This window comes from Centruroides vittatus, unplaced genomic scaffold (assembly GCF_030686945.1).
Source record: "Centruroides vittatus isolate TY-2023 unplaced genomic scaffold, ASM3068694v2 contig_165, whole genome shotgun sequence".
Lineage (NCBI taxonomy): Eukaryota > Metazoa > Arthropoda > Arachnida > Scorpiones > Buthidae > Centruroides > Centruroides vittatus.
In genome coordinates, this window is record NW_027121000.1 from 654,587 (window position 1) to 682,328 (window position 27,742).

Sequence of the window (27,742 nt, forward strand, 5' to 3'; positions counted from 1 at the left end):
TTGAGCAACTGTAAACAAGATATGTGTGCAATAAAATTATATATATATAATTTATATATATATATATATATATATATATATATATATATATAGAAGGAATTTAAATACTTTTTTTAATTGATTTGGTCTTGTTTGACGGGATCTGTCGGTGGCGAATCCTTAACAGTCTTCATTTTTTTGTATTTTGATTTCTGTAATGGAAATAAAATGACATACAAGAAAAGAACTGTAATACGTGAGATTTATCTCACACTGATTACAAAGTTTAAAACGTTTTCAGATATCAATAACACATACACCGAAATATATATATATATTGCATTTTTGAGATTTTTTCAGATAGCTAATGTGTTTTTGATATTCAAAAAAAACTATGAATTTTTTGAATTCTTTATTTAAATCTTTAATTATCTAACCTGAGGTGTACTCTTTCCTTTGGCCGTTCCATGTTTATCCTTTGTGCTCTTCTTCTTTGTTCTGGTTGACCTTTAATTTTGTAAAATTAAAAAGTGGAAGGAAAGGGAAAAAATCAAATATAATTCATATATAATCAGATATTTTATCTTAAATACACTCACTCGTCTCTATTTCTTCTTTGTATCTCCTTCTTCCAAGCATCCTTGAAGTCATAACAGAACTGTATCCATAATGTAAAGTATTCCTTTGGCCAATCTGTATACTTTGTCGAACGCGATTGCCAACAGTAAAAAGTCTTTAAAGTATGCATCCTACGAGTCATATAATTAATTATTATATAAATAAATTAATTTTAATTAATTAAATAATTAAATAACGATACCTATGTATACTCTCCTCTAAATTTTCTTTCTGTTCCTTATACTCTAAATGTGCTAAATTAAAATTAAAAAATGACTTATTTACGTCGAAAATATATTATAAATTGTATAATAATTTAATAATATATTTAAGGTTATAAAATTAAATTAAATCATTTCTTTATTTTTATTTTTATTACATTAAAAATTAAACATTTAACTCGCACTCAAATTTTCAAAGTATATAGCTTTACGTGAAGAAATTTGTATATAAAATATTAATATAAAGCAGAAATGTTTGTAAATTACTTTTTTCTAAGAGATAAAGTTTATATTTTTTTCTGAATAAACTGGATTTTTTAAAGCTTTTTTTTAAAGTGGAGGAATTTTTTTCTTCTGTATTTATGCTTCTTATAACTAAAGCTATGTATCTAAATTATTTTTTTTATTGTTATTAAATATACATGTAATTTTTAAAATTAAAAAATAACGTTATATATACATCGCACCTTTTTTTAAAAATTCTGCCATTTTGTTTCCGAACATCTGATGATGGCTTTCTTCTGAAGACCTTACAATTTTTTCTACTCTCTGCTCGCAACCTAAATTTATAATTTAATTATTTAATTATTATAATAAAATAAAAGACTATTTTAAATTAAATTTTTTATATAATATTCATTAAAAATAATAATAATAATAAGCTTAAAAGTTGAATTTCTAAACACAAATTTAGTTAGTAAAAAGCATTCTTTTCTAATTCAATCTGATAAAAAAAAAATTTAATTATAACATAAAAGAATTCCATCAAAAATAATAATTTTTATAAATTATATCGAAAAAATTAAATATATTTATGTAATTTCAATAAAGAAGGAGAAATATATATATATATATATATATATATATATATATATACGTAGATAATTCATTATTATAGCAAATTCATAATCTAACATCATTATGATAGTATTTTTAAATCATTTATAATGATTTATAACGAATTTCAATCTGTTTTCTATTAAAAATATAAAGGAATATTGATTTTTTCTTCGAAAATATTTAAAAACTATTAAACACTAAAGTATAAAAATAACAGCGAATTCCTTCTTTATGGCACATAAAAATGGAAGACAAGAGAAAGGAAAAAAAAAATTTTATTTATAATTTTACACGCGGGAAAAATATTTAAAATTATTTTCAAGGAAAAAAATAGAATATTTCTTTCTTTAAATGGTACGTTTTGAATAAGTTATATGCCGTTATTATCCTATGATAAATCATTATTACCTTTCATCTGCGAATGGATTCTCTTCAGTTCTGCCGAAATTTCTTCAAAATAAAGTAGACTTGCCCTTTCTACGTCACTCGGTTCTGGTACAGGAAGCTTTAAATTATCAATATTTGTATCCTAAATAATGATAATTAAGTTTAATTGCCATTAAGTTAAGAAAAATTGCATACAAAACTCACTCCAACCCCCATACCTTGTTATAAAGTTTAACGTATATTTTAACGATATAATGTAAGAGAGTTAATGTATTATCCTGAAAATAAAATGGTAAATTTTTAAGTTTATATAATATTTTAAAAAATTATATAATAATTAATTAAAATATTTACTTTACTACGGATGTCTTTCAATCGCTGCAATATCTCCAAACCGAATCCATCCGCTTGACCACGGCTCTTACTTCCTAATTATATTGAATTATAATTAATTCTGGTAAAAAAATAATTAATAAAAAACTGTTTACGCTTTTTAAGTGTTAATTTTTAAGTTATTTAATTTAATACGAGAGATTCTTTTGCTTGGATACTTGCCGCCATTCATGTAATTTCCTAGTGTCAGTATGATGTTGAGAACGTCTTGCAAAGAGCGACTCGTCAGCATAAACTAGAGAAAAATACAGAAATTTTCAACAGTTATAATGATTTTTCTGCCTTTTTTTTTACATTTACATTTTATTTTTTCTTTTCTAGCTTGATATTGAGATAAATTACTGCAGCGTGACTTATGGTCATTGTCACAAAGCATCAGATGAAAAATGTACTTTGTCTCTTGTAGAGCGTTGTTATTTCCTAATTTTTTTTTTTTTTTTTAAAGAATCTACTTGATATGCTGAAATCTGGAAATTTTATTGCTTCTAATTTATTTCCAGTGACAATTTATTAATTTTTTAATATGTTTTTTCCATGTTTTTAAATTTCAATTCTTTTGTGAATTCAATTCTGAAAAGTATTTAAATCTTCTGTGATTTTTTTTTGTTAATTAATTTACGTTTTTAAATTCTTTTGGAAATTAATTTGATTGAACTTATTGAATTTCTCTTATTTACTTTATTTTTTGTTTCTTTTTTTAAAAAATTTAATTTAATTTACGGACTCGTCCATAAATTACGTAACGCTTCGTAACTTCGCCTCACATACCCACCCGAAATTACGTAACGTATATCCTCCAGCAATCTCTTAATTGAAGTAAAGAATAACAAACAACACGGGGTATCGAACGTTACACTATTTTATTAATTACACGCGTAACGTAAGTTCCCCAATGCATCACTGCAGCAACACCCTTGTAACGCATTATACCTGCATATTCACCCACCCACATCTACGTTACGTAGTTTACGAGCATCCCCTATTATAAAACTAAAGAAAAATAATTAAATTTTCTATAAATACGAATGTTTTTCTTATTTATTTTCTCCATATTGTCCTCTTGCTAGGGGATAGAAAATTCCGTCAAAATCGATGATTGTCTTAATGATATTCACCTCGCATGTCATCCTGAAGTTGTTTAATTTGCTCTCCACTTGTCCTATGTAATCATAAAACGTCACTTGATACATAACACACGATAATCGATCGTTATAATCAGGAATTTGTGATAAATCGTAGAGAAATCTGCAAGAAATAATATAATAAACAAACCATTTCCATTCCCCCATTTTTATCCTTTTTTTTTATTATTTAATAAATTAAGAAATAAACCAACGATAACTTTATTAAATCATTTAGTTTATTAGATAATTTCTTTTAATTACGTAACATTTGATTTTTTAAATTATGTTATTTCAGATAATTAACTCAACGATTTTCACTTCTCTTAATTATTTCGCTAGCAAACGACGATAAGAAAATTGTTAATTTATTTTAAAAAATACGCAATTTTTCCTTATAACTTTTGTAAATTTACATTCTTTGATTGTTTAAAAATAACAATAAAACATTACAAAAAGAATTTTTTAAGAAAATATTTTTAAAAAATAAGTAAATAAAACTCACTGTTCCGGTCTGTCCAGATGAATATTAGGCTTTGTCGATAAATGATTTTTAATAATTTCTAGCTCTTCGGCTGTCGGTCGCTTAAAAAATATTTTAAAAATAAAAATATTAAACTCTGTATTACTTTTAAAAGTTATTAATTTACGCACGTCTTGTATTTCGAAGCGTTTAAACGGAACTTCTCAACCTATACCGTTTTCTACCACGATCCGCGTAGCGTTATCGAAAATAAAAAGAGATCGCGAACTACCTGTTGAGGAACTCTGTCTTTTCTCATGGAAATTTATGAATTTTGTAACTTATACAGAAAGGGGAGAAAATCAAATGTAAAATAATTTATTTTATTTAAGAAAAGCCATACAAATAGAATTAAATAGAGGCGCTACAGCAGAATTTTTGTTAAATGTCAGTTCAATGTACTGTTAATTTTCGTCCTCCTCTCTAACATAAATGCCATTACTCTTTCTACAATAACAAGACAATTACGTATAAAAGTTTTTCCTTTCCTGCATTATTAAATTCAATTTTCTATCAATTACGAATTAAATTCTGTTATAAATTTACATTCGCTCGACGTTTCCAACAGCTAACAACAATTGTATACAGTACACAACGTGTATTTTACGTGTAATTTTTTTTAAAAAAAGTAATATAATAAATCATCGATAAAATTAATTGTCGCTTGATTAAATGGTTACGAACTCGATAACGATCGCATTAATTTAATAAAACGAACAAATGATTCGAATAAATTTATGTCATTCCTGGGATAATCAAACAAATGCCCCAGATGAAAATCAATAAATCACGTCGTAAAAATGTTTATAGTTTGTTTATGGCTGTGGCAAAATGGCTGCGGCAAAATGGCTGCTATAAGCTTAATAGTTCGGCCAAAGTATTCAATTTACGATAGGAACGGAAATAAATAAAGTTTATTTTAAAATTACGACAAAAATCTCTAGTAGAAATTGTGCTTTTGGTTATAATAATAAGAAAAATAGTTTTAGTTTAGACAGTAAATCATTAGGTCAATATATATATCATATCGAATAGAATGTCTGTTTGTTTGTTCTCGATACACTTCTAAACCCTTTGACAGATCTGTACCGAATTTTTCCTAGACATTCTCTAGGTCCCTGCATAAAAAATAACATATTACTAAACCTGGTCACCCCATTCCTTCCATTGTGGTAAACATTAAATGATAGCAATTGTAAATTCCCATCAAAGGCCGTCGTTCAGAGGTGACCATTGTTTATTTATTAATTTTATTTTTAAAAAAAAAGGTTTTCCGGTGAAAATTTTACTAAATTTTTTAAATAAAACCCTAATTTTGCTAATAACTATACAGAAAATTATAATTATTCATTAAATATTATTATAAAAAGCGTAATTATGACAATAATAACATAAAAATTTACATTTTACACTTTAATTATTCTTATATTTTACATTCTTTTTTTATACAAAAATTTAATTAATAATTTTAAAATAATGCATGAAAAATATTAATAAATAAAATGATTATATATTAATATTGATTTAATTATTATAAATAAATGAAAAGGATATTTGACTACGGTAATGAAATAGAGTCAACAACGAATTGTCATTAAATTACTGGCAACAAATGGCATCGGATGATTGTTAATGTAAACAGACAGGCATGAAATCCCGCGAGAAAATATTGTATTCGACACATCATGATGAGAACATAAGTCCAAGTAACTAAATCACAAATTCCTTTCCTTCCTATCGACACATTCTACAAAGCCATATTGGAAATTTATACCTTAGATAAATATTCTACTGATAAAATTTATCCTTTGGATGAAATCTTATCCATTCCTTATTTACCCAATGTATATATAGTAAAACCTGTGTAAGCCGGAATCGCACGGTATCGAATATTCTTTCTGGTTTGGCAGGTTTCCGTTTTGAACGGGTTTTTTTTTTGTAACACAGAAAATTCACTCCCTTTCGAAGAGTTTTTCACTTAGGCAGGTTTCCGTTTTGTACAGGTTTAACTGAATATATACAGTAAAACCTGTAAAAACCGGAATCACGCGGTAGGAAATATGTTTCCGGTTTGGCAGTCTTCCGTTTTAAACAGGTTTTTTAAACAGAAAAATCGCTCCGTTCCGAAGAATTTTTCCGTTTATTCAGTTTCCGTTTCGGACAGGTTTTACTGTGTTTAGAAAATATATTCGTTAAAATCTTTATTTTAAGAATTGTTATTGTTATTTCTCCTTCAATAATCTACTGAATCTTATTATATTTTCCTGAATTAAGCTTAATTCAGTGCTTAATCGTAACTTTTTCCTAGAATCTTGAGCCTTCCAGAATCATTTCTAGAATGTTTTCCAGTTGTAGAAATGATCTGAGATGTATAAATTTCAATATTTTAATCAATAAAAGTCGTTAAATTTTGAAATTTTTAAAGGAAACGACCGTTCATTCTTGTACTAAAACTTTTTTATTCGGTGCCTAATCGTATCTTGAAGCGTGAAAAATATTTGTTTCCGTTTTCTAGAATTTTAAAACAATTTCAAAAACACAAAGGCATGAAAAATGTATGGAAACTTTTGACAAGAAGTTAAATTTCGTGTTCTTTTCCTTCGTATAACTTGTCAAATTACAGAATTGCTTCTATTAATATTCATGAAGATCGTTAAAGCTTTCAGAAAAGCATTACTTAATTTCGTCGACGTAGGAAATTCTCGGAAGAAATTCAGAAACCTACCGAACCGGAAAAAATACAGTAAAACCTGTGTAAGATGGAACCTCGTAGTAAGGAATATTTGTCCTGGTTTGGCAGGTTTTCGTTATAAACAGGATTTTTTTAAGCATAGAAAATCGCTCCGTTTCGACAATTTTCCGTTTTAGACAGGTTTCCATTGTATACAGGTTCCGTTTTGAACAGTTTTTACTATATTAAGTACAGTGTTATTTCGGTTTACGCAGGTTTTACCGTTATTCGGGGTTTTTTTTTATTATCGTTCACGTTATAAATTAAACACTAATTAATTTTAAAGTATATTAATTAAGTAATTTCAACTTACAATATCGTATAACGCTTGCAGAGATTGCAAATTAAAGGCTCCGGTATCGATATTATAAACAGCTGTTAAAAGAATATTAAAATATATTTAAGTAATACAATTTTTTCAAAATAATTTCTTACATTTTCCTGCGTATAACGCCGGTTATTCGCGTTTTAAAGTCGATTTAAATTGCAATTTTTGCGGGTTATACGCAGGTAGTTAACAGCACTTAATTATTTTAAATTAAAATTAATATATGTATATATATATTTATTTAAATAAGGCAATTTAAGTATTCTATATAACGATTCACACTTCGATATAACGCTTTCCGAAATAGCTCCACCTAATGACTACTTGTAAACGGGTCTTGGCCATGAATATTAAATAGGTTAGGGCAGGATTTTGTGTTGCAAACGACATTGTCATCACCAGATTACGCGATTTTCAACTTGACAAACACAAAATCGCGTGCAGGACTCGTTACTACACATAATTCTTATCGATCGAGATGCTTCAGTTTAACGCCACCCCTCGATTTAGCGCCAATTACCGAAGTAAGACATTTTCTTTTTCTTCCCATTCGCGAATAAATTAATGGGTTTTTATTTAAATAATAAGAAAGAATTACAGTCCAACCTCCGATAACGGATACCTCTAATCGGCGGCCATTTCTTTTTTTTTTTTCCAGGAGCATTTCTTTTTGAAATGTCCCTCCTTACTGTCCGTTGTTCGGAGGTTCAGCCGCATATATATATATATATAATTTTTAAATATTAATAGATGTTTATACTTTATAAAAAATTGAAATTTATTCCGACTTACCATTTTCTATGTCGGCTATTTGAACTTGTAAACTGGATATCAGCAAATCTAAATTTTGCCATCGTTTCTGATCCAGTAGACGTACAACCTGAATAATAAAACAATTTTAGCATACACAGGGATAAGTTGTGTGGTATTTTATACGCATACAAAAACCTCTTTCCCGTGTCCTCTCTGCCTCTTTCTATGGCTAGTTTTTCCTTTATCAGACGTCTGTTTCCCGAAGAGTTCTCCAAATTCTTCCCAACTGACGTTTGGTTTTTCTACTAATCCCTCCCAAATCGATGGCCTAAATAAAAGAATTTTTTTTTCATATATAAAATAATAATATATTGAATTTTAGGAGGATAATTTATTAGAAAATACATCGAATACTTGCTCTGTCGGGTGTGGTGGAAGCTGAATCCTTAACCAGTATAATGGTTTCATCGAAGTTTTTGGACTTATGGGTTCCTTGCGAACTGCAAATGTAAGGTAAATTTTAAATATTACACGTTATAGAGTTGTTATATTTAAATTTTAAACAGAATTTTAGGATAGATTCTTTTTAAAAAATGCGTTATTTACGTTAGTTAGGAGGTTTCTCACTTCGAATTGAAGGTATAAAAATAAGATTAAATGCTTAAATATACTAAATTACTCTTATATAAGGTCTAAATTACAGGATAAGTACAAAAATATTGATTTTAAATTAGATAATTTAGCGATATTCCCCATCTCTAAAGGGGTAGCGACGTCTTTAGATTGCTGCAATTCGCAAGAGTTTCGACCATAAAGAACATGGAGGTCATATTTTCTAGATAAATTTTTTACTTACCAACTAGACGGGGTGAAGAAACTGCTGACGAAACAACAGGGCAAGGTGGTGGAGGTGGAGGAGGAGGGGGTGGAAGCGGAGACGATGTGGGTGGCATTTCTTCTCCGACTGGCATCGGAGGAGGAGGTGGAAGAGGAGGAGAATGGCCATTAGTAGTGGCAGGAGGAAGAGGAGGTGGCGAAGGTGTTGCACCGATCGGAAAATTGGGCGGCGTTGGAACTGGAAGACAAGGTGGCGAAGGTAACGGTGGTGACTCTTTGGTACCGTTTTGCACCGTTGTACCTTCGGGTACCTGAGTCCTTTCTTTCAGATGCGACACCAAATCCGGTGCCGTGTCTGGTGCCGTCTCTGCCTCTGTCTGTATCTCTACACTTATAGTTTTAACGGAAACAGTCTGACATTCTGTACACGCCGTCTGTAAGCTATCGGTTTGAGTCGAGTTAACAGACTTCACTACTATCGGGACCATATCCATTGGTGATGTGGGTGTAGAATCTAAATCGTGTTTGGCTTTACGCGCCAATTCGGCTATCCCTGCTAATGTCTGATACTTGTCCACCTCCCTTTCCAAGTAGCATATTTTGTCCTCGTATTCGTTAAGTTTAGCCGCTTGTTCCCCACGTAAATGAAACAGATTTATCTCCTGTTCCTTCTAAAAACAATTATTTATCTTCAATTATAAAAAAAATCCATTATATTTTACATATAATGTTCCGTTATATACCTGTATTCTCTGTATAGTTTCCATGTGTTCTTTCTGCAAACCGGTGATCATTGTTTGCAAGTCTATAGGAAAATCGGGTAAATAAATGATATACTTTAAAAAGTAAATATATTTTTACGTTTTTTTCTTTATAAATTTAAATTCTTTTTAATCGAATTTTCAAACATATTGCTTTAAACTTAATTAAAATTACAGAAGTTATTAATGCGAATGTTTTTATAATTAAGAATCTTTTTTTAATATTTTAATTTGCATAAATTAATATAAAAAATATATTAAGAAAACCCATTATTTCTGTCCGGATCGAAGAATATTTTCTTATAGTTTCTACATTTAAAAGATTTTTGCTGGATTGGAAACAAGCCAAATCATTAGAACCATACACACACGCATACACACACACACACAAAAAAAAATCAATTTTTAGACATGAAAATTAACATATAAACGTGAATATCCACACGTACCAAGATCCATATGACGGTAATTTGAAGCAACATCTCCCGAGGCTGTCCATGCAAGAGAGGATAAGGATCTCGACTGTTGACTGCTCGAAGGTGGTAACGACCAGCAATAAGTAAAATCTGTCTGATGATTATACCAAGAAAATAAAACTGAAAATTATGTCCCTTAGCAAAATTTTTAATTAAAATCAATTCAATTTCATATTTAAAAAATTAATAATATTAAATAAATATTTCCATCAATTAATTGACGAAGGGGGATGATTAGAGGCAGGTGATGCTGAAGAGCAATTGTGTCAATCTCTACAAAAGATTATTTGAAATGATATTTGCTGAAGTGGAAGTAATAAAGTTGTATGAAAATGACTAAAATGACCTTTCGAAATTCGTATTTGAACAAAGATGAATATATTACAATTGTTCTGAAAAGGAAATATCAATTAAAATGAAGTAGTTGCTTCCTTCCTCGTTTTAAGATTTCGGAAAATGGATTAATTATTACGAAACTTTTGGGGGTTCCTTTTCGTATTTAACTATTAAACTGTTAAATAATATTTGCTTAAGAATTACATTTAACTTTACATTTTAATGAATTTAATAAAATGGAAGTAGATTTAACAAAGATGGAAAATAATATTCTTTAACTTTACGAAACTTTTCATTAATGTTTTCTTTCTTAAAAAGATCCATTAAAGAGAGTTTCGAATTGCCCATTGTTTTAACGTTTATTTGCCCAAATATTTAACATTATTATTGTTTTATTTATAAAAAAAAAGATTAAATAAAGATAATGCATTCCCCTAAGGAATTAAAGTATAAGGAGCCATAGAAACTAAGTTCGATAGAATTTTTCTTGATCGAAAATGGTTAAAGTTACTCTAATCACTTTAGGGTATAAGCAAAACGAAACTTTTTATCAAGACCTCTCGAGATTTTGTATTGTGTAGACAACCCTCTCCAAAAAAAAAAGTCTTTATAAAAATGTTTTATACTTAAAGGAGAAGCAGATATATATATCACGTATAGAATTTTAGAATATTGATTCTAGAAAATTGATTCAAGTTAGCAGGAAGGATAAAGACATTTTAATGATGATTAAAGTAAGATATTTAAGAAATAAATGCGATAAAAATATGAAAATACAAAGATAAATTGATAGAAAACTGTGATTAAGATAAAACCGTTCGGTTCCAGAAAGTTAATTAAGTATAATTTACATTGAAAGTTTGTATATTAACTCCAAATTAAACTATTAGTTACGTACTAACGAGTAAGCATTAGTATTATTTGAAGAAATTTAAGCTTGAATTATGTGTCGTATCTAAAATTAAACCCTTCTGGATAACGTAATATTGCACAGTAACGCTATGAGATATAGATTTTTGTTGTTACTTACAGCGAGCTTGCTTGTTATTGCAGAAACTTCAAGACTTCTAACGCTGTATCAAAACATGACCTGTTCTAGATAATTATAACATTGAATAACAACTCTAACAGTAACATAAATAGAATTTCTTATTAATTAAGTGAGAAAAGTTGACTCGAACACTAAATATATTGCATTGAAAAATTCCCTATAAGTTTAGAGCCTACAGAGATGAAGAACCTTTTGTTTTTTGATCAAAAGGCACATCTATTCAAGAGGAGAATATTATAACAGAGGTTTGACTGTAAAGTATACATAACATTGCCAAATAATATAAAGAAAAACTCAATTTCGAACTATAAACAATGAAACAAAGCGTAGATATATTATTATTTATTTATTACACACAAAAGAAGACAATGCTTCGCCTCCTGCAAATATGATAAAAAGGATTTTCTACTGATTAAATTGGGGAAAAGTTGATTATTCCGATACTTAATACGCGCAGATTTTCAACAGTAAGGGGATATTTTTATTGCAAAACTTTATTTTTTTTCCTTAGCTTACACCGTAGACTAACAATTGTCTATTGAAGCCAAGACCATTCAACCATTTACTGGGAGAGCGGATATCTATTAAATATTGAAGAAGTGGGAGGAATTATTAAGTAGGATTTGAGAAGCGGAAAATAAAAAAAATAACCATAAAAAAGGACCGATTTGGGAGCGGGAAACGAAATAGAGAAGAAGAGAGTGGGTGAATTTTTACAAGAAATCAATCGCCGGTTACATACAACCCCTACTACATTATAGACTTGGGATTTTTACGGAATAAACTTAAATTTTTCTTTAAAAGAATGGATTTCTGAAAGAATATTTTTGTGATATTTTCATAACACTAAGCTATTAGAAATCCACCAAAAGAAGAGTAAAATTTAAAAAATAATCTAATGTATACTATTGTGATGTCATCGCAATGCCTGCTTTCAATTTCTAATCATATTTTAATTTAAAAAAGTCGCCCGATTTCCGGTCCAGAAGTTCGAGACCGGATGTGGAATTCGAAATTTGATGGGTGAAAATCGAGATTTGATAGATTAAAATCGAGATTAGAGGAATGGAAATCGAGATTTGATGGGTGGATATGAAGTGATTAGGGTCTTGACGTCCTAAACTTTCCATATCTGGTCTCGATTTTCATCAATCTAATTGTTCTAACGGCCTGACAGACGGACGTACGGGCAATGGGAAAGTGTAGATTTGAAATTCGAAAATTGCACCTCTATAATAATGCGACGTCGCTAATTACAATCAACAGAAAGACTGCAAATAACGTTAAGATTAAGAAATTAATTAAGGATTTCAATTAAAAAAAACACTTAAAATTTGTTTAAAAAATCAAATAAAGTTTTTTCTTTCAAATTAGAAGCAAGAATTTTTAGAAAAAAACAATAAAAGTCGTTAACAAAGATTTAAAAACTATTGACAGATATGTAATAAAAATATCAAAAAATTCACCGAATTGTTTTATAAAATGAAAAATAATAATTAATTTTTAAAAATTTAGAATTGAAACTTCTGTTTAGAGAAGATAAAAACAACGGGTAAATCACACAAAACAGAAAATCGATGGAAGAAAAGGAATATGGCAAAAGCATGTTGGAGATGGGAATTCAAAGGCGAGATCATAACAAAAAACTAAATAAATACCCAGAAAAAGAAAGCAACCAAGAAGAAGAGAGGAGAATAGAAATGTCTTATATGAATTCGACAATTCCTGAAAGAGACATTCCAGCTAAAGAATTCAAGGAAAATAATAACCTAGATGCTAACAAAATCAATGCTTACAGCAAATCAAAATCAATGCTACGCTTTAATCTTAAGATTAAACCCGATAAACTTAATCCTAAACCCCTTCCATTATAAGATTAACGAGGATTAACGTATAGATTTAGAATTATCCGGAATGAAGAGCGTAAACTTAACAAGTACCATGCTCCTGAAGTGAAACCATGCGAAGAACAAATCGAATTTTTTTTTTTTGTTTTTGGAAGGGAGAAACCATTAAAAATGCCATAAATTATTTGTGAAAATGTTTTAAAATATGTACTTTTTTACGAGAAAATAATTTAGGAAGGGTCAAACGAAAAAAAATCCAAGAAAAGTGGCTTCGAGTGGCACATTGCGAGATTGCTTTCCACAACTCCCCATATAACTTAAGTGAGAGACACTTCAATGTGGCTGTGATAATCGATAAAGATATAATTATAATCAATGACAGCTTAGAATTGAAGTGGACTCTCTAACTTAAGTGGAAATTATCGAGATTTATCTTTAAAAATAATAATAATAAAGGAAAAAATTCCATGTTTTAGATTAAAATCTCTGCCGCATAAACTAATGGGAATATGACAAATGTTTCGCATAAAATCGTTTCCTGCCACCGAATAAATAGTCGAAACGAATTTCTATGAATCATTCGTTTAATTAAAGATTTCTCTACGTTCTTAATTTATCTACAACTTGAAATTTGAAAGAAATAAATTAAAAAAAAAAAAATACGACTACGTAACGGTTAATTCACCCGTAACTAGTATGAGTATTTATGCACGAGTATATTAATTGAAAAAATCTGTCTGGAATCTTCAGATTTGAGGATTTTTATTACGAATTTTTGTAATAAAAGCTCGAGTCGTGCAGAAAATTACTTCTTTATAATTATTCGAGTGACAGAATTTACCGGATGACAAATTTCTGGAGTGGTTTTCATCCAAGAAAAACCCCTCTTTTCTTCGCTAAAATCTAAGAATTTTTTAAAAAAATTAAAAATATTGATTTCAATTTTTAATAATTCGTCCGTCTGTTTGTCTATCTGTACAGATTTTTGAAAACTAAACTCGATAGAAGAGCTGATATACCCGAAACTGTTGGATCTGTTTACTCTCTCGCTCTTTCTCTTCTTACTCCAATCCGTTCGTTCGTCCGTTTGTCTATCCATCTGATTTTTTGGTAAAGTAAAATTACCGAATGTTGTTTGTAAGCAATTTAATCTGTATATAAAATTCCTCCAATCGATTAATTTTCAACTTAATTTTAACATTAAATATTTCATTTTATATATCATATATATATATTTAAATCTCACAATACGATAATTACCATATTTATTCGTATGTAAATTATATATATTTACATACATAGCGCAAGTACGTACATAAATTTTGAATATGAAATTAATTGAAGTGTTTATACTAATGAAGGTGTAGTGTATCATAATGGGGGGATTGTTTAGATTAAAACAGAAATTTTTCCAATAATTTTGGGATTTATTTTTAAATTTAACGCTAAGATGTGATTCTAGAATATTTTTTCTAGAATTTCTTTATTCATTCTGTTAACTTTTGCAGAATTTACTTCTAAGCTAAACAAGCTACAGTCTAGGGCCTCGTGTTATGAAGTTACAGCTTAGGAAGGCCTTTTGTTACGGGATTACACTTGAGGAGAGCCACGTGTTATGAAAATACAGCTTATGGAGGATCTCGTATAGCTTAGAAAGGGCCTCGTCTTACGAAGCTACAGCCTAGGCTCTGGTATTTTAAAATTTATTGTTATTTAGTAGAGATGAAGGACCACTATACATTATGTCTTAGGGTCACAACAAGTCTAAATCCAGCCTTAAGAGTAAGGGAATTTTTTGCTGTTCGATTTATTGTGAAGAACATCTGTTCTCTGTTGATGTTTTCTTTAAACTTTTGGTCCTTATCCAGGTCAATATCGCAAAAATATAACTTTTTTAAAGTAAAAAAAATCGAATTCTATTATTAAATAAACAATAATTTATACATAAAATATGAATTCCCGTATAAAATAGCGCGCTTATTTGTCATAAAATAAAAAAGTTTTATTTATTTATTTATTTTTTGATCAATATCATCGAAATATAACTTTATTATTATTATTAAATAGCCGTTTTATTATTTAAATGGACGTTATTTATGTATAAGAAGCGCTTTTATACGATCGCGTGAAGGATTTAAGTATAAAATGAAGTTTTTTGGGGTCCCTTCCAGGTCAATATCTTCGCGATAAAACAGCTTTTAAAGTAAATATCGGCAATGAAATTAAATAAAAATAAATAAAAATCGTATTTTTACAACAAATTTTATTTTAAAAAAATGAAGCACGAGCCGAGAATTCCCTGTTTAAAGCTGTGTCCCAATTCACGCCCGTGTATAGGCCTATATTGAATTTTAAAACTTCCGAAAGGGGATTTTTTTAAAGATTTATATATATATAACGTTTTCTTCTGTTGTACGTAACCAAACTTACTCGGAAGACATTATCCAGGGGCATTGACTCGTCTTCTATCTGCCTCATAACTCCAGCAGCTAGAAGACACGTACAGAACTGAGCAACCAACGTCCTTAGATCCTGCTGTGTCAGCAAATGTCGAGGTTGTTCCGTGCATGAAATACATAACCAATTTACCAATACGTGACCTGTAAATGGGTAAAAATTTCATCAATAAAAAACATCAAATACGGTATAAAAATCAATAAAATTTCAATTTCGGTAGCCATTTCCCCCATTTAAAACAATGGTAAGTTAGTGTGTTTCTTGTTTTCTTTTTTCCTCTTTTTGGAGTTACAGGTTTTGGCACTTAGTGATAGTGGGCCTAAACCAATTTTTTTTTAATGGTCTAGTCCGTGTTGTGAATGTTTTATTAAGCATTTCTCTTCGACTTTATGTGTGTCTTTTTTATTATTATTCTTTTTTTTTATTGTTTGGTCACTTTTTTCTCGGTCCGACACCGAATTGCTATTAAGGACGATCGAAGTGGCACTCACCTTCAAACTTCTGCCTCAGTCCGTAATCCAATTTCTCCGGTACAAAAGTCGGTCTGTATAGATTGCCCATAGCGGATCGACCACTGTTTAGAGGTGCATCGTACGAAGAGTATCTTCTGTGCCCAAAAGTCCTCGAAGCATCGGTGTGAACGTAAAGAGAAGAGGGTCTTAGGGGATCGTCAAGAGTCCATTTGCCTGGAGTGACGAAGGGATTAGGAGGGAGGACGACTTTTTTATGTTGAGTCAGCGTGAAAGTCGGTACGGATATTGTAGATGCCGAATATTTTGATAGGGGTTCGCTCTTCCTTCGCGGCAATGGCCTCTGAGAATCCGGACTTCCAGGGCAGGATTGCGTGGATTCGCACAACACTGTCACGTCGCTGGTGCTACCTGGAGACGTATCTTTCAACGTCGAAGCGTCGTCGGCCGATGTCTCTTCGGGACTTGGCAAGCGGCTGGCTGTGTCCACGTAAACGGAACCGGATACGGAACTTTCGGGACTCGATGCCGATTCGCCCGGTCCTCTAGCGATTTCCTGTAGCTTCTTGCCGTCTCTACCCACCCGAAACTTTGGAGATGCGGTCCTTTTACCTCTTTTCTCTGTCTGACTGGAGATGTTTCCCATCTTCATCACGACATGGCTGCTGATTCTCTTGCACTGCTCGGCATTTACGATCGATCAAGCCTAGGAGGACCGTACCAATCGTCAGTCGGAGGGTCGTCGGGTATAAGGTAACAGGTGTACATGCTTTAGCAGACAAAACTATCGGTTTGCGTCGCTAATGATTTCCGACAGCGTGATGAAACGCCGATTCCCCACAGATTTCGTGCATTTTTGCACAGTTGAAAAGATCCGATACGCCATTTATCCGCAGAAATCCAAACGTTTACCTATAATAACATCATTCGGGATCTCTTTTATTTGCTGCTTAACCCCTATTCACAATAGCGTTTACAGTCAAACTTTTTCCTCAAAAGCCTTCTTATAATTCTTTAAGTGACAGAAAAAAAGTGGTATGCGCCATTTTCTATAATTATAAGGTTTCATTCATGGCTGGATTAGTCTCTAAATTATTTGGCAAAAGCACGCGAGTTTGGCTTCCCTTCAAATACTTATTGATCTGTAGGACAGGATACTTTACAGGATGGCAATTCTTAACAACAATTACGCTGCTACACTGTAGGAGATACTCCCACCCGGATCCAAACAGGAATGAAGGAACCATAAATATGAATATGCTTCACTTAAGGAAATCCACTTTCTTCTTCTTCTTCTCTTGTCGCGAATATCTTTTTATGTCTTGTGTCGCGAGTGTCCTTTTTTTTATATATACGTCTACACGCGAGCTCACAGATGGTTTTACGACTTTTATATGATGAATATTCTCAGAATAACTCAAAAAATTCAAAGAAAAATCGTATTTATCCGCTTAAAATGTTTACTAAACTTAAAATTTATATACTGTAGTAAAACCTGTTCAAAACGGAACCTGCCAAAGTGGAACAGTGCGATTCCGGTTTACGTAGGTTTTGCTGTATTAACACATAAAAATGTCACCAAAAACTAAAAAGAGAACACTTTTAAGTTAAAAAATAAACGTTTAATTCGATTTTTTTACCTTTGTTTCCGTATTAAATCTCTCCTCACAGATGCATGAATGAATAAATCAAATATTCAGAAAACTTGTTTATTATAATTACGTATAAATAAATAAAAGATTTCATTTATTTATTGTCTAAAAATAAAGTATATATATATTTTAAAATCTAGTTAAAATTATTATTTATGGAAATCTATTCGTCAGCAATTTAAATAAGGATGAGTGTCGTGTTGAATACTGATAAAGGGATTGTACTTTACTTTCATATTTTTCTGCTGTAAACGTTTACAGATTACTTTCTTCTCCTTATAAAATATGAAGTATTATAAATTTACTTTCGTAATTTTTTACAAGATTGATGCGAGTATTACATAAAGTCTTTCCAGCGTTAACATTACGGGAATTGCAGGGGCGTGTGTGTGTGAACGTCTGTGTGTATGTCCGTAGCTTTTCGAAAAATATCCATAAATTACATAGAACATAGCTGCAGTTTAATCTTGTATTATTTATTCATATTATTCCCTCGATTTTTACTACCTAATCATTATTTTAAAGTTAATCACATAGGCGTTACGTGTACTAAATAGAACAATAAAACGTAGAGTTAATTATTTAATTAATGAAGTTTAGTTATATAATTCTTAAAATAAATTATCGACTGCAACTATTAATAAATCGTTTTATATTTGTTACGAGGTTATTTATAGAGTAATTGCATAAGAAAGTAAGCAAAATTACGGCCGAAAAAAGGTAATTTTTCTGTGTATTATTTATCATTTACAATGGAAATAAATAAATAAGAAAATTTCTGGTAAATTATTTAAAAGACTAAACTCGTTTTCCATGCCAGAACATTTATTGCTAAGTTGGCTATTTCTAATGACACGATAATGTTCCAGTCGTAAAATTATGCCTTTATTAACATTCTGTGCATAAATTTATTCTATAATATTGGATCGTTACACAAATTACTACAACCTGACCACGTAGAGCACTGTCTTGAATAATGGAATCGTTTATTATAAATGGACTTTGATAATCTATAATCAACCGGAATATTGATGTTAGCTACATAACTAGATCGATTTCATTAGTATAGTTACAAGAGATTAACTCCTTAAATAATCATATCGTATACACATGTTTATTGTTTTATCGGTGTTGAAGTTTAATTCGACTCCTCCGTATAACGAAAAAATACCTTCAACATAATGCTTTTCTCTCACGGATTCTTGGCATTACTCTTTGCTTCAACTGGCATGATATTAATGAAACGTTATAGAATTTCTTAACATGTGGAATATTTCCTTAATTTATTTTAAGATAATAATGCTAAACAATTGTAATTATTATATATTATCATATCGATATTAAATCTCACTGTAAACGTCAGCGGATAACACCGCTTTTACTGTTGTATACGAGAGGTTCCCTTCTTTTATATTATTAATATCACCCACCCTTAAGATTTTTTACATGTTTTGGATTCGGAGGAACTTATAACGTCGATAAATGCAAAAAAATTAGAGATTATTTTTGTTTTACTGTATGTATAGATACTTGTCTTTGTATGTATGCGTGGCGGGCACGATTTTGTTCGCCCAATTTGAAGCTTAATAACTCCTGTTCTTTCTATCGGAAATCTTTTAAATTTTGCAGAGAGGTTTGTGTATTATGGAGGAGCATTTCTAGAAATTTTCAGGAAAATCGGACCGTTGGTTCGAGAGATATGACCCCACCCCCTTAATATCTCCCGAAACAATCTGAAGACTTATAAAGGTAATGGTAGCAATTATTAGGGCTCGGAAAGTCCAGCAACAACGTTTCTAACCACTTTATCTATATAAATCACGTCAAAAACCCCGTTGTAACGATCGCTTGGTCTCGAAAATAATTTTCAAAAATGAAATTTTTTACTTGGTGTAATCAGAAAACTGTAAAGATACTCGTTATAGCTATTATCTAAACATATATCTTGCTTAAAAATCAATCTATCAGTCGGATCTGACATGATAAAAGATGTAGACTACGCCCAAATCTGGATGTTTATCAACTTACACCTTACAAAAAAAACTATTCATTTTTCATAATTAAAAATTAATTAATTTTTAAAATTGTTCTGTAAATTTTACAGAGAAAATTCATTTATTTTATTAAATATCTTACGTTATTCCTGCATAATTATAAAGTTTATCACGATTTCTTTTGCAGAGAAAAGGCATTTACAAAGTAGCAACGAAACGGGAATTTTCGATAAAATAATTAATTTTAAAAATACGTAATTAACTTAATTAATTTCTCGTTAAATTTATTTATTATTTAATAAATATTTAAGTATAATATTAGGGGTAGAGCCTACTCAGGATCTACTCTTTAATATGAGGAAAGGAGATAAGAAGGAAGAGAGAAGGTCTCATCAGGGCACTGAACAAATAGGGTATTGTGTAAGTTTACACTTGAAGTTACACTTGAAAATTTAAGTAGCGTTTTAATCGCTTGAATTCTTTAGTTTTTTTCTTAAATTTCTTCAATCTGTCACATATATACAGCAATAGATAGGGGTGTGAATTATAAAATGTAAACACCTGTATCACTGGAAGTAGCCGAATGAACTCTTAGATATTGTGTGCGTATATATAGGACCATCTTCAAACCTCTGGAGGACGACCACAGAAATGAACATATAAAAAATGGCCTATACAGTAAAACCTGTGTAAACCGGAATCGCGCGGAACCGAATATTTTTTCCTGCTCGGCAGGTTTACGTTTCGAATAGGTTCTTTATTTTTAACGTAGAAGAATTTAAATATATAAGTGTACTTGTCATTTCTTCTTCATTTGTTTGCAAACAAAAGTGGAGAGGGAGCGGGGAATTCGAACCCCTTCACCTTTGTAAACAAATAAATGTTATACTGCTGCATTTATTTATATATATATATATATATATAAGAGTGAAGAACGATATGAAAGTATGGAGAAAGATGTAAAAGTACAAGACAAAGGGGAATAGTTATATATAGCATATCATTCGGACAAAATACAGAATATAAAGAACAGAGCTTGATATAGCGATTCAATTCCAGAAGAGAACAACGTCTTTGTTTCCTTTTTTTCTCTATGTTTAGTAAGAATTGACCGTTATGGTTCAGTTTCGGATGAGATTTCCCTTGCCATTTTCTGATAGAAACAGTCATTATTGACATTTGTTCGGTGTAGATATTCAGCAAACATCTATTTTTGGTGACTATTTTCTATCATAAATCAATCATAAAGTTGTAATTTGCGATGCCGCCATTTATGTGAATCATTAGAAATGGAAGAAATATATATATATTATATATATAAATTATGATATATAATTATATATAGATTGTATAGAATTATAATTAATCTCATTCGTGAATAGTTTCTAAAGTATATGCCGTAAGAGTAATTGTAAAAATGAAATTGGAAAAGTAATTTTCTCGAATAAGAAATGGTTAATGCGAAGAATACAAAATGGTAATTCCACTCTTACATAAAAATTTAATAATAAATAAATAAATATATATATATATATTTTTATCCTTATTCAAAACAGTCATTTTCTATTCAAGGACGTCAATAATTGACTTTTGAATTGGCTTGGAAGTGGAGAAAATGTGAATAAAACTTTTATTTTTTTTCGATGAGAAAATATAATAAATGACATTTATTCGTCTTCTTATAAATTTATATAATTTTTTATTTGAATTTTCCATTTTTTTCTTTTTCAAACAAAAGCGCAATCCGATTTAATAAAAAATAATATATTTAAGAATTGCGTATTTTAAAAATCGAGTTGCGTAACTTTCCCGGTAAAAAAAAAGTTAAAATTACGTGTGGAGCCATTTATTTTTTAAATATTTTTATATTATTAATTATTATAAAATGGCAAAAAGGTTCATTTGAGTGATGAGTTTCATAAAAAATTATAAATCTTAATTAATTAAGTCCAATCCCACTCGAGATAAAAGTGACCCGTCTAGCTCCTCACTCCGTCGACCGTTAACCACCAAAATTTTATCACATTGATGCCCCTAATACACAAACTTCCCTGCAAATTTTCAGAAATTTTTGACAAAAAGCACAGGAGTTATTAAGCTATAAAGTGGGTGAACAAAATCGTGCGCACCATACATACAAACGTCCATACGTACAGGAAACCCCCAAACTTTTTTGCATTTCTTGACGTTTCGTGGTCTTCTGAATCCAAAAATGAAAACGCAAGGATATTTTTTGAACCATCGCCATACTTTTCCTCTGTTTTTCTTCTGGCTACAACGAACCCCTAACAATACTTGGGTTTAAAAAAAAAAAATGAAATCTATGGTCATAACGAACTACGCGTACAAAGAATACTTTCTATAGTTCAGATTTTTAGGTAGGCAATCTGCCAACGGGGTGCCTCCTGGAAGAACTTTCTGCGGGAAACTGCCCCTATTTTGGTGTTAGACACGTGAAGGGAACTAAGAACCAGTTTTTCATGCACTCAGCCATTTGCGGGCAGGATAAAATCAACACGGAAGCATCGGACACAAGGTAGGGACATTTTAAAACATTTTTAAAGTACTTACAATTGAGGACCAGATGGCCGAGACGGATAAGACGTCAGACCACCGCTTTGAGGAACCCGCTATTGAATACGGGTGAGCTATTTTTCAAGAATTTTTCATGGGCGGTCTGTCTCGAGTTTATAAGGCCCTTTCCTCACTATCTGATCACCTCCATTTAGGCATAGCGAACCGCGATAGGTTTTAGAGTCTTTTTAGTGCCCACATGCTTTTGACAAAAGGGGTGCTTACTGGAAGGATTTTCTATCGGAAACTACGCTTACTTTACTATGTGTGTAAAATAAACACGGAAAATTCCGTCGTGACTAGGCTTTGAACCCTCGATAACCAGCGTTGGTGGTTTCATCCACTCGGCCACTGTTATATACTAAAAAATAACAAAATGTGCCTACCCTCCAGCCATATTTGATCTCGTCAGTTACTAACTAGGAATTGTCAAGTACAGTACATACGTGCAGACGGCGGATAGTCGACCGGCAACCCATTGCTCTGAGGGACCCCAATATGAATTCGAACGGGTCGAAAAATTTCAAAAGTTTTCGAGGGAGTCCTTCAGGCCCGTTTTTACCGCCTATTGTGGGCTTGACCATAATGGACTTGCTAAGAAGGTCCCCTTAGTGCTCACAGGACGGAAAGAGCTTTAAAAAATTGCATATGTACTGTACCTGGCTGTAGTTTGTGAACTACAGCAATTACAAGCGCTAATTAGAAAATTAGAGAAAACGCAGATGTTTCATCTGCGTTTTCTCTAATTCTCTTAATCTAAGACATAACAAGAGACTAAAACTCGAAGGAGAAAAAAACCCATGCGGGATGAAAATCATCTGAAAGTTTATTTGGACTGTATATTACAACGCGACACATCGAGAGGATGCTTCTATGGAAAGTAGCCTCCATTTAGGGATATCAAACATGAAGAAAACCAGAAAAATCCACGTGGATAGCCCGTTGGCCCGGCGCGAACCCACGAATAACTACCAGTCTTCAGCGGTTTTATCTACTCGGCCATCGGTAAGCTATCTGAAAGACCAAATTAATAAGAAACGAAGAAAAAATTAAAAATAACAAAAAATTTTATTATTGATGGAAACTTCCCGGAGCATGGCTTCAAGAATTTATGTTGCATTAAACTGGTGTTCATTCTGCCCAATGCAAGTTGAAAACTACGGATGAATTTTTTAAATACGATTACAAAGAATATGCTCGGGTTGATGACAACATTATTGAATGGCGTAAGCAGAATTTTGAGAATATGGGTGCTGCTTGAGGCAGTTTCGAGGGGACAAGAAACGTGCCCCTGACCTTTTATGGGCTATCTTACTCAGATTACTTTAGTTAACTAATCTTACCTAAATGAAGTCATAAGATGCGCGTTATTATATTTATTTTTACTTTAAAGTAACAAAACTGATCGCTTTGATATCAAGAAGTGCTGCAGCATCATAAGCATCCCTGGATACGACACTGGTATAATTAGTAGGAAATCTTTGATCGATGATGATGTCTTAGCTTCATTATCTTCAAAAAAATTAGTGAGGAAGAAGATGAAGATTGCTTATAATTAGTGAGAAGAAAGATGAAGATTGCAGAATTGATGAGGAGGAAGATGAAGAATGCAGAATTAGTGAGGATGAAGATGAAGAATGCAGAATTAGTGAGGATGAAGATGAAGAATGCAGAATTAGTGAGGAGGAAGATGAAGATTGCAGACTTGATGAGGATAAAGATAAAGATTTCATAATTAGTGAGAAGAAAGATGAAGATTGCAGAATTGATGAGGAGGAAGATGAAGAATGCAGAATTAGTGAGGATGAAGATGAAGAATGCAGAATTGATGAGGATGAAGATGAAGAATGCAGAATTAGTGAGGATAAAGTTGAAGATTGCAGAATTAGTGAGGAGGAAGATGAAGATTGTAGAATGAATGGAGATAAAAATGATTCGTTATAAAAATAGTGTCTACGTACTTATAACGTATTTCTTTATGTAACAATGCTCATTTACTTTGATACTTTCCGTGTTATAGTTTACATTTTATAGTAGAATGACATTAATTTTTCAAAATTAAATTGCTTTATTTCTTACAGGAGATGACAAATATCCGTTTCCAACGATCCGCATACGTTTCTTATAAGCAGATAATATTGCATAAAAATACATAAAATATTAAAACTAATAATATATGTTTTTAATATTTATATCTAGAAGATATTTTGTAAACATCTAAACAAAATCTGAAACGTATTTAGTCAAGTAAAAATTGACTTTGTTTGATTTTCTGGACGAAGTAAAATTCATATCGAACTTCTAAACTTGGGAGAATTTAATGTAGATGAATGTTATGTAAAATATATATAAATGTATAATGTTGATTTTTATTTTATATTTATTTACTCTGCTATTTTTTAAGTAATAAAAGAAATCGAATACATTCTTAAATCCTCAAAACAGCTGCATTTTATTACGGTACAATTATAATGTAAAAGGAGGGGAGGAAAAACAGAAAGAAGGACTTTTTCTTTCTTATTTTTCTTTTTTAATCTTAAGATTATCGAAGGTTTGTTCTTCAAAAATACTTTTCATCTGATATTTTCGAGTCTAGTAAATCAATATTTAATTATTTTAGAACTTATAGTTTCGTAAGATCAAATTTCTAAATTAAAATTAAAAAAAAAGAAAAGGGAAACAAGAAAACAAATTTCAATTTCGTGAAAACAAACAAAAAACAAAATAAAATTTACTGTCTATCAAATTTCTTTTAAGTTCTTGATTGCAACTACATTAAATTTGTATTAAATTTCCATTATTTTAAATTATTTTTCATTATTTTAGTATGGAAGTTCTCAGTATCAAAGGAGAATTTCTCATAAGGTTATAAAGAGAAAATCGAGTGTTTTTTGGATGCAGCAAGTGTTATTGGTTTAGTTAATATTCTAGAAAAGCGAGTCAAAACTTTATTTATTTTTTTTTTGTACTGGAATACTTTTTTTTAACGTATTAAAAAGCTGTAACATTACCCGAAAACATAGTTTACAACTCCCTTGGGGATCGCGATCTACTTCTTGGGAACTTAGTTTTGGAAAGTTCAAACCTTAAATCAATTTTTACTTTCGAATATATTTTATTTTGTATAATACTTTTAAAAAACAGCAAATATTCATTGAATACTTTACTGATAAAATCATAATTTTTTTTTTTATTGTTATTTAAATGATACAATTTAAAATTATGATTAAATTTTAATACTGATTTCTCCAATTCAACCAGAATATTGATTTTCAATCATTCTTAATTGACATTACTTTTAATAAATATCGAAATAATGAATTATTCCACTTATAATTTAATTGTTATTAGTATAATTAAAATTTCTAATTGGCATAATTTATTATTGTTGATAAATATTGGAATAATAAATGAATAACCCTTTCCAAGAAATGCTTAATAAAATGAAATTTATTATATTATAATAAATATTTTACTCATTAATTGAGTCTTTTGATTAAGAATTAAAGTTAATTTGATTCAATAATAGTAAATCCTTCCTACGAGACTTGAGGGATGAAGAGGATGGGGAAGAGAATCAACTCTCCTCTTCCAACTCTCTCCATCCTCATGACCCTTCTTTATACCTCAATATTTCTCTTAATATCGAAGAATATTATTATTTTTTTTATTTATTTTTTGACGTAAATTTTCCAACCTCTCCTCAAACTCTCGTATTAATTTCACCCCTGTATTCAAGCATAGTAAGTTTATAAGCCGAGTAAAATGAAGGAAGGTTTAATATTCTTGATATTAAGCATGTAAATAATAGATCTACAGGCTTAAAATTAGAGAAATATTCAAAATTATATTAGGAGAAATAAGAGAAATTTAATAATTAATCCTCTTAAGTGAGTTCAAATAATTGTAGATGATAATAAGAAAGATGCTCCACCAATTTCTGAAATAATTTTAATTTTATAAACTGTCATTAATTAAATAAGTTACTGTCATATCACACAAATGCCCTCACGATTAAGCTATTTATTCTCATATGATGTAGATTAAGATATAATGATATAATGTGATTTAATCTATTGAATGTCTAGTTTGAGTGTAAATCATTTATCATATAAGCTTACATGTATATATTTTACAATCTCTGTTAATTGTTACTTAATTTTATCTTTTCACCAATCAGTTAATTTCGAATATAATTAATAAAGTAAAACTTTATTAATTAAAATTTTTTTCGAGTGTTAATCGTTGAGATTTTACTGTTTTTTCTGTAGATTTTTAAAGGAAAATCGACTTTTTCTGAGTTAAAATAGAGGCAGAACTTTCGTTAAAGTTGGGATTCTCCTTGGAATTTTTTCACTAGAAAATATTTATTTTTAAAATTAAAATCATTATTATGAATTTTCATTCATATCGATATGAATAAAACTTTTAAAAAATTGACTTTAATTTGCTTAAAATTTTAATATTTCTTGAGGAATTTTCGTTTTAAAATGCGATTGTTATAAATCTCAATTTGGAATTTCTCACGAATTAAGTCCATTTTATTCATCTCGTACCTTTCGGCTTACTTAAACAGGATTTAGTAATCGATATCAATTTGGTTCAATTAATTATTTTTTGACAATCTAAACGAGTCGAAAGTTGAGGTATTAGACTAAGTAACTTTAATTATCTTTAGATTAAAGATTTTAAAAATAAATTTGCTAATTTGTAATAAAGTGTAACTATTAAGACTCTTCCATTTCTATGATTGATTAACTTCCGATTGAAAGTCTTTCATCAGACATCGAACAATATATTTACTTTATAATCCGAAAGTAATTAAAATGAATTTCGGGTATTATGAAGCCATTTGCAATACGAAGGAAACCGTAATAACTCCTGCAAACTGTGTAAATAATTTCTTGCAAGAAGAGAACTTCATAAGGGATTCATTAATTATTATGAAAGTTAAAAATACTTCAGGCTTTAAGAATAACCATGGGCATACGAGTCGGGGTAGCGGGGGGCAACTTACCCCCAAATTCGGATTGGATGGATGGGATAAGGCAACACAATACTTGAGTGATCTTCCAAGAGGAGTTTTTTCCAGGAGGACTTTATGAGAAACTGACCTGTTTTGGTGTCAGGTATAGGAACTAAATTGGAAAATATGGAAAACTGACCCCTGTTTAGGTATTAGGCACGTGAAGTAAACCCGGAAAACTCTACGTTATTGTGAGAAACTGACCTCGATTTAGGTGTTAGACGTGCAAAATAAACCGGGAAACTTTACGTCGTGAGGCGCGAACCCATACCCAACTACCAGTGTTCAGTGGTGATCCACACGAGTGCTCTCAAATTAGGGAAAAACAAGAAGAAAAAGAAAAAAAGACTTAACAAGTTATTAGTTA

The 27,742-nt window shown here is 30.4% G+C and overlaps 2 protein-coding genes across 5 annotated transcripts; one reads left to right on the plus strand and one right to left on the minus strand.

Moving 5' to 3' along the window:
• LOC136968905 (formin-like) lies at window positions 1-16,860 on the minus strand. 4 transcript variants are annotated; one of them, XM_067262970.1, is made up of 15 exons: window positions 8,300-8,383; window positions 8,090-8,222; window positions 7,934-8,021; window positions 7,127-7,188; window positions 4,065-4,144; window positions 3,554-3,683; window positions 2,601-2,673; window positions 2,400-2,473; window positions 2,264-2,323; window positions 2,067-2,187; window positions 1,286-1,378; window positions 800-851; window positions 579-728; window positions 417-486; window positions 1-191 (listed from the first exon to the last, which is right to left on the minus strand). In XM_067262970.1, coding segments are annotated over exons 1-15 (1,266 nt in total). In that variant the 5' UTR covers window positions 8,302-8,383; the 3' UTR covers window positions 1-113. The 4 variants fall into 4 exon arrangements, with proteins under 4 accessions (XP_067119071.1, XP_067119070.1, XP_067119069.1 ...); XM_067262969.1 differs by having other exon boundaries at window positions 2,400-2,469; window positions 2,597-2,673; XM_067262968.1 differs by lacking the exons at window positions 1-191; window positions 417-486; window positions 579-728; ... (7 more) ...; window positions 4,065-4,144; window positions 7,127-7,188 and adding exons at window positions 8,751-9,399; window positions 9,475-9,536; window positions 9,942-10,062; window positions 15,633-15,802; window positions 16,151-16,860 and having other exon boundaries at window positions 8,300-8,394.
• Window positions 16,788-24,293, plus strand: LOC136968899 (glutamic acid-rich protein-like). The gene is made up of 2 exons (XM_067262962.1): window positions 16,788-16,882; window positions 23,909-24,293. The coding sequence occupies exons 1-2, from the start codon at window positions 16,788-16,790 to the stop codon at window positions 24,291-24,293; spliced, it is 480 nt and encodes a 159-aa protein (XP_067119063.1).
• Window positions 24,294-27,742: the final 3,449 nt, after the last annotated feature.

Coding starts and splice junctions, on each gene's coding strand:
- LOC136968899 (XM_067262962.1), top strand. CDS start 16,788: ATGGCTGCTGATTCTCTTGCACTGCTCGGCATTTACGATCGATCAAGC. Junction 16,883..23,908: donor GGAGGGTCGTCGGGTATAAG/GTAACAGGTGTA, acceptor GCTTATAATTAG/TGAGAAGAAAGATGAAGATT.
- LOC136968905 (XM_067262967.1), bottom strand. CDS start 16,781: ATGAAGATGGGAAACATCTCCAGTCAGACAGAGAAAAGAGGTAAAAGG. Junction 9,537..9,941: donor TTACCGTCATATGGATCTTG/GTACGTGTGGAT, acceptor ATTTTCCTATAG/ACTTGCAAACAATGATCACC. Junction 8,223..8,299: donor CGACAGAGCAAGTATTCGAT/GTATTTTCTAAT, acceptor TCTTTTATTTAG/GCCATCGATTTGGGAGGGAT.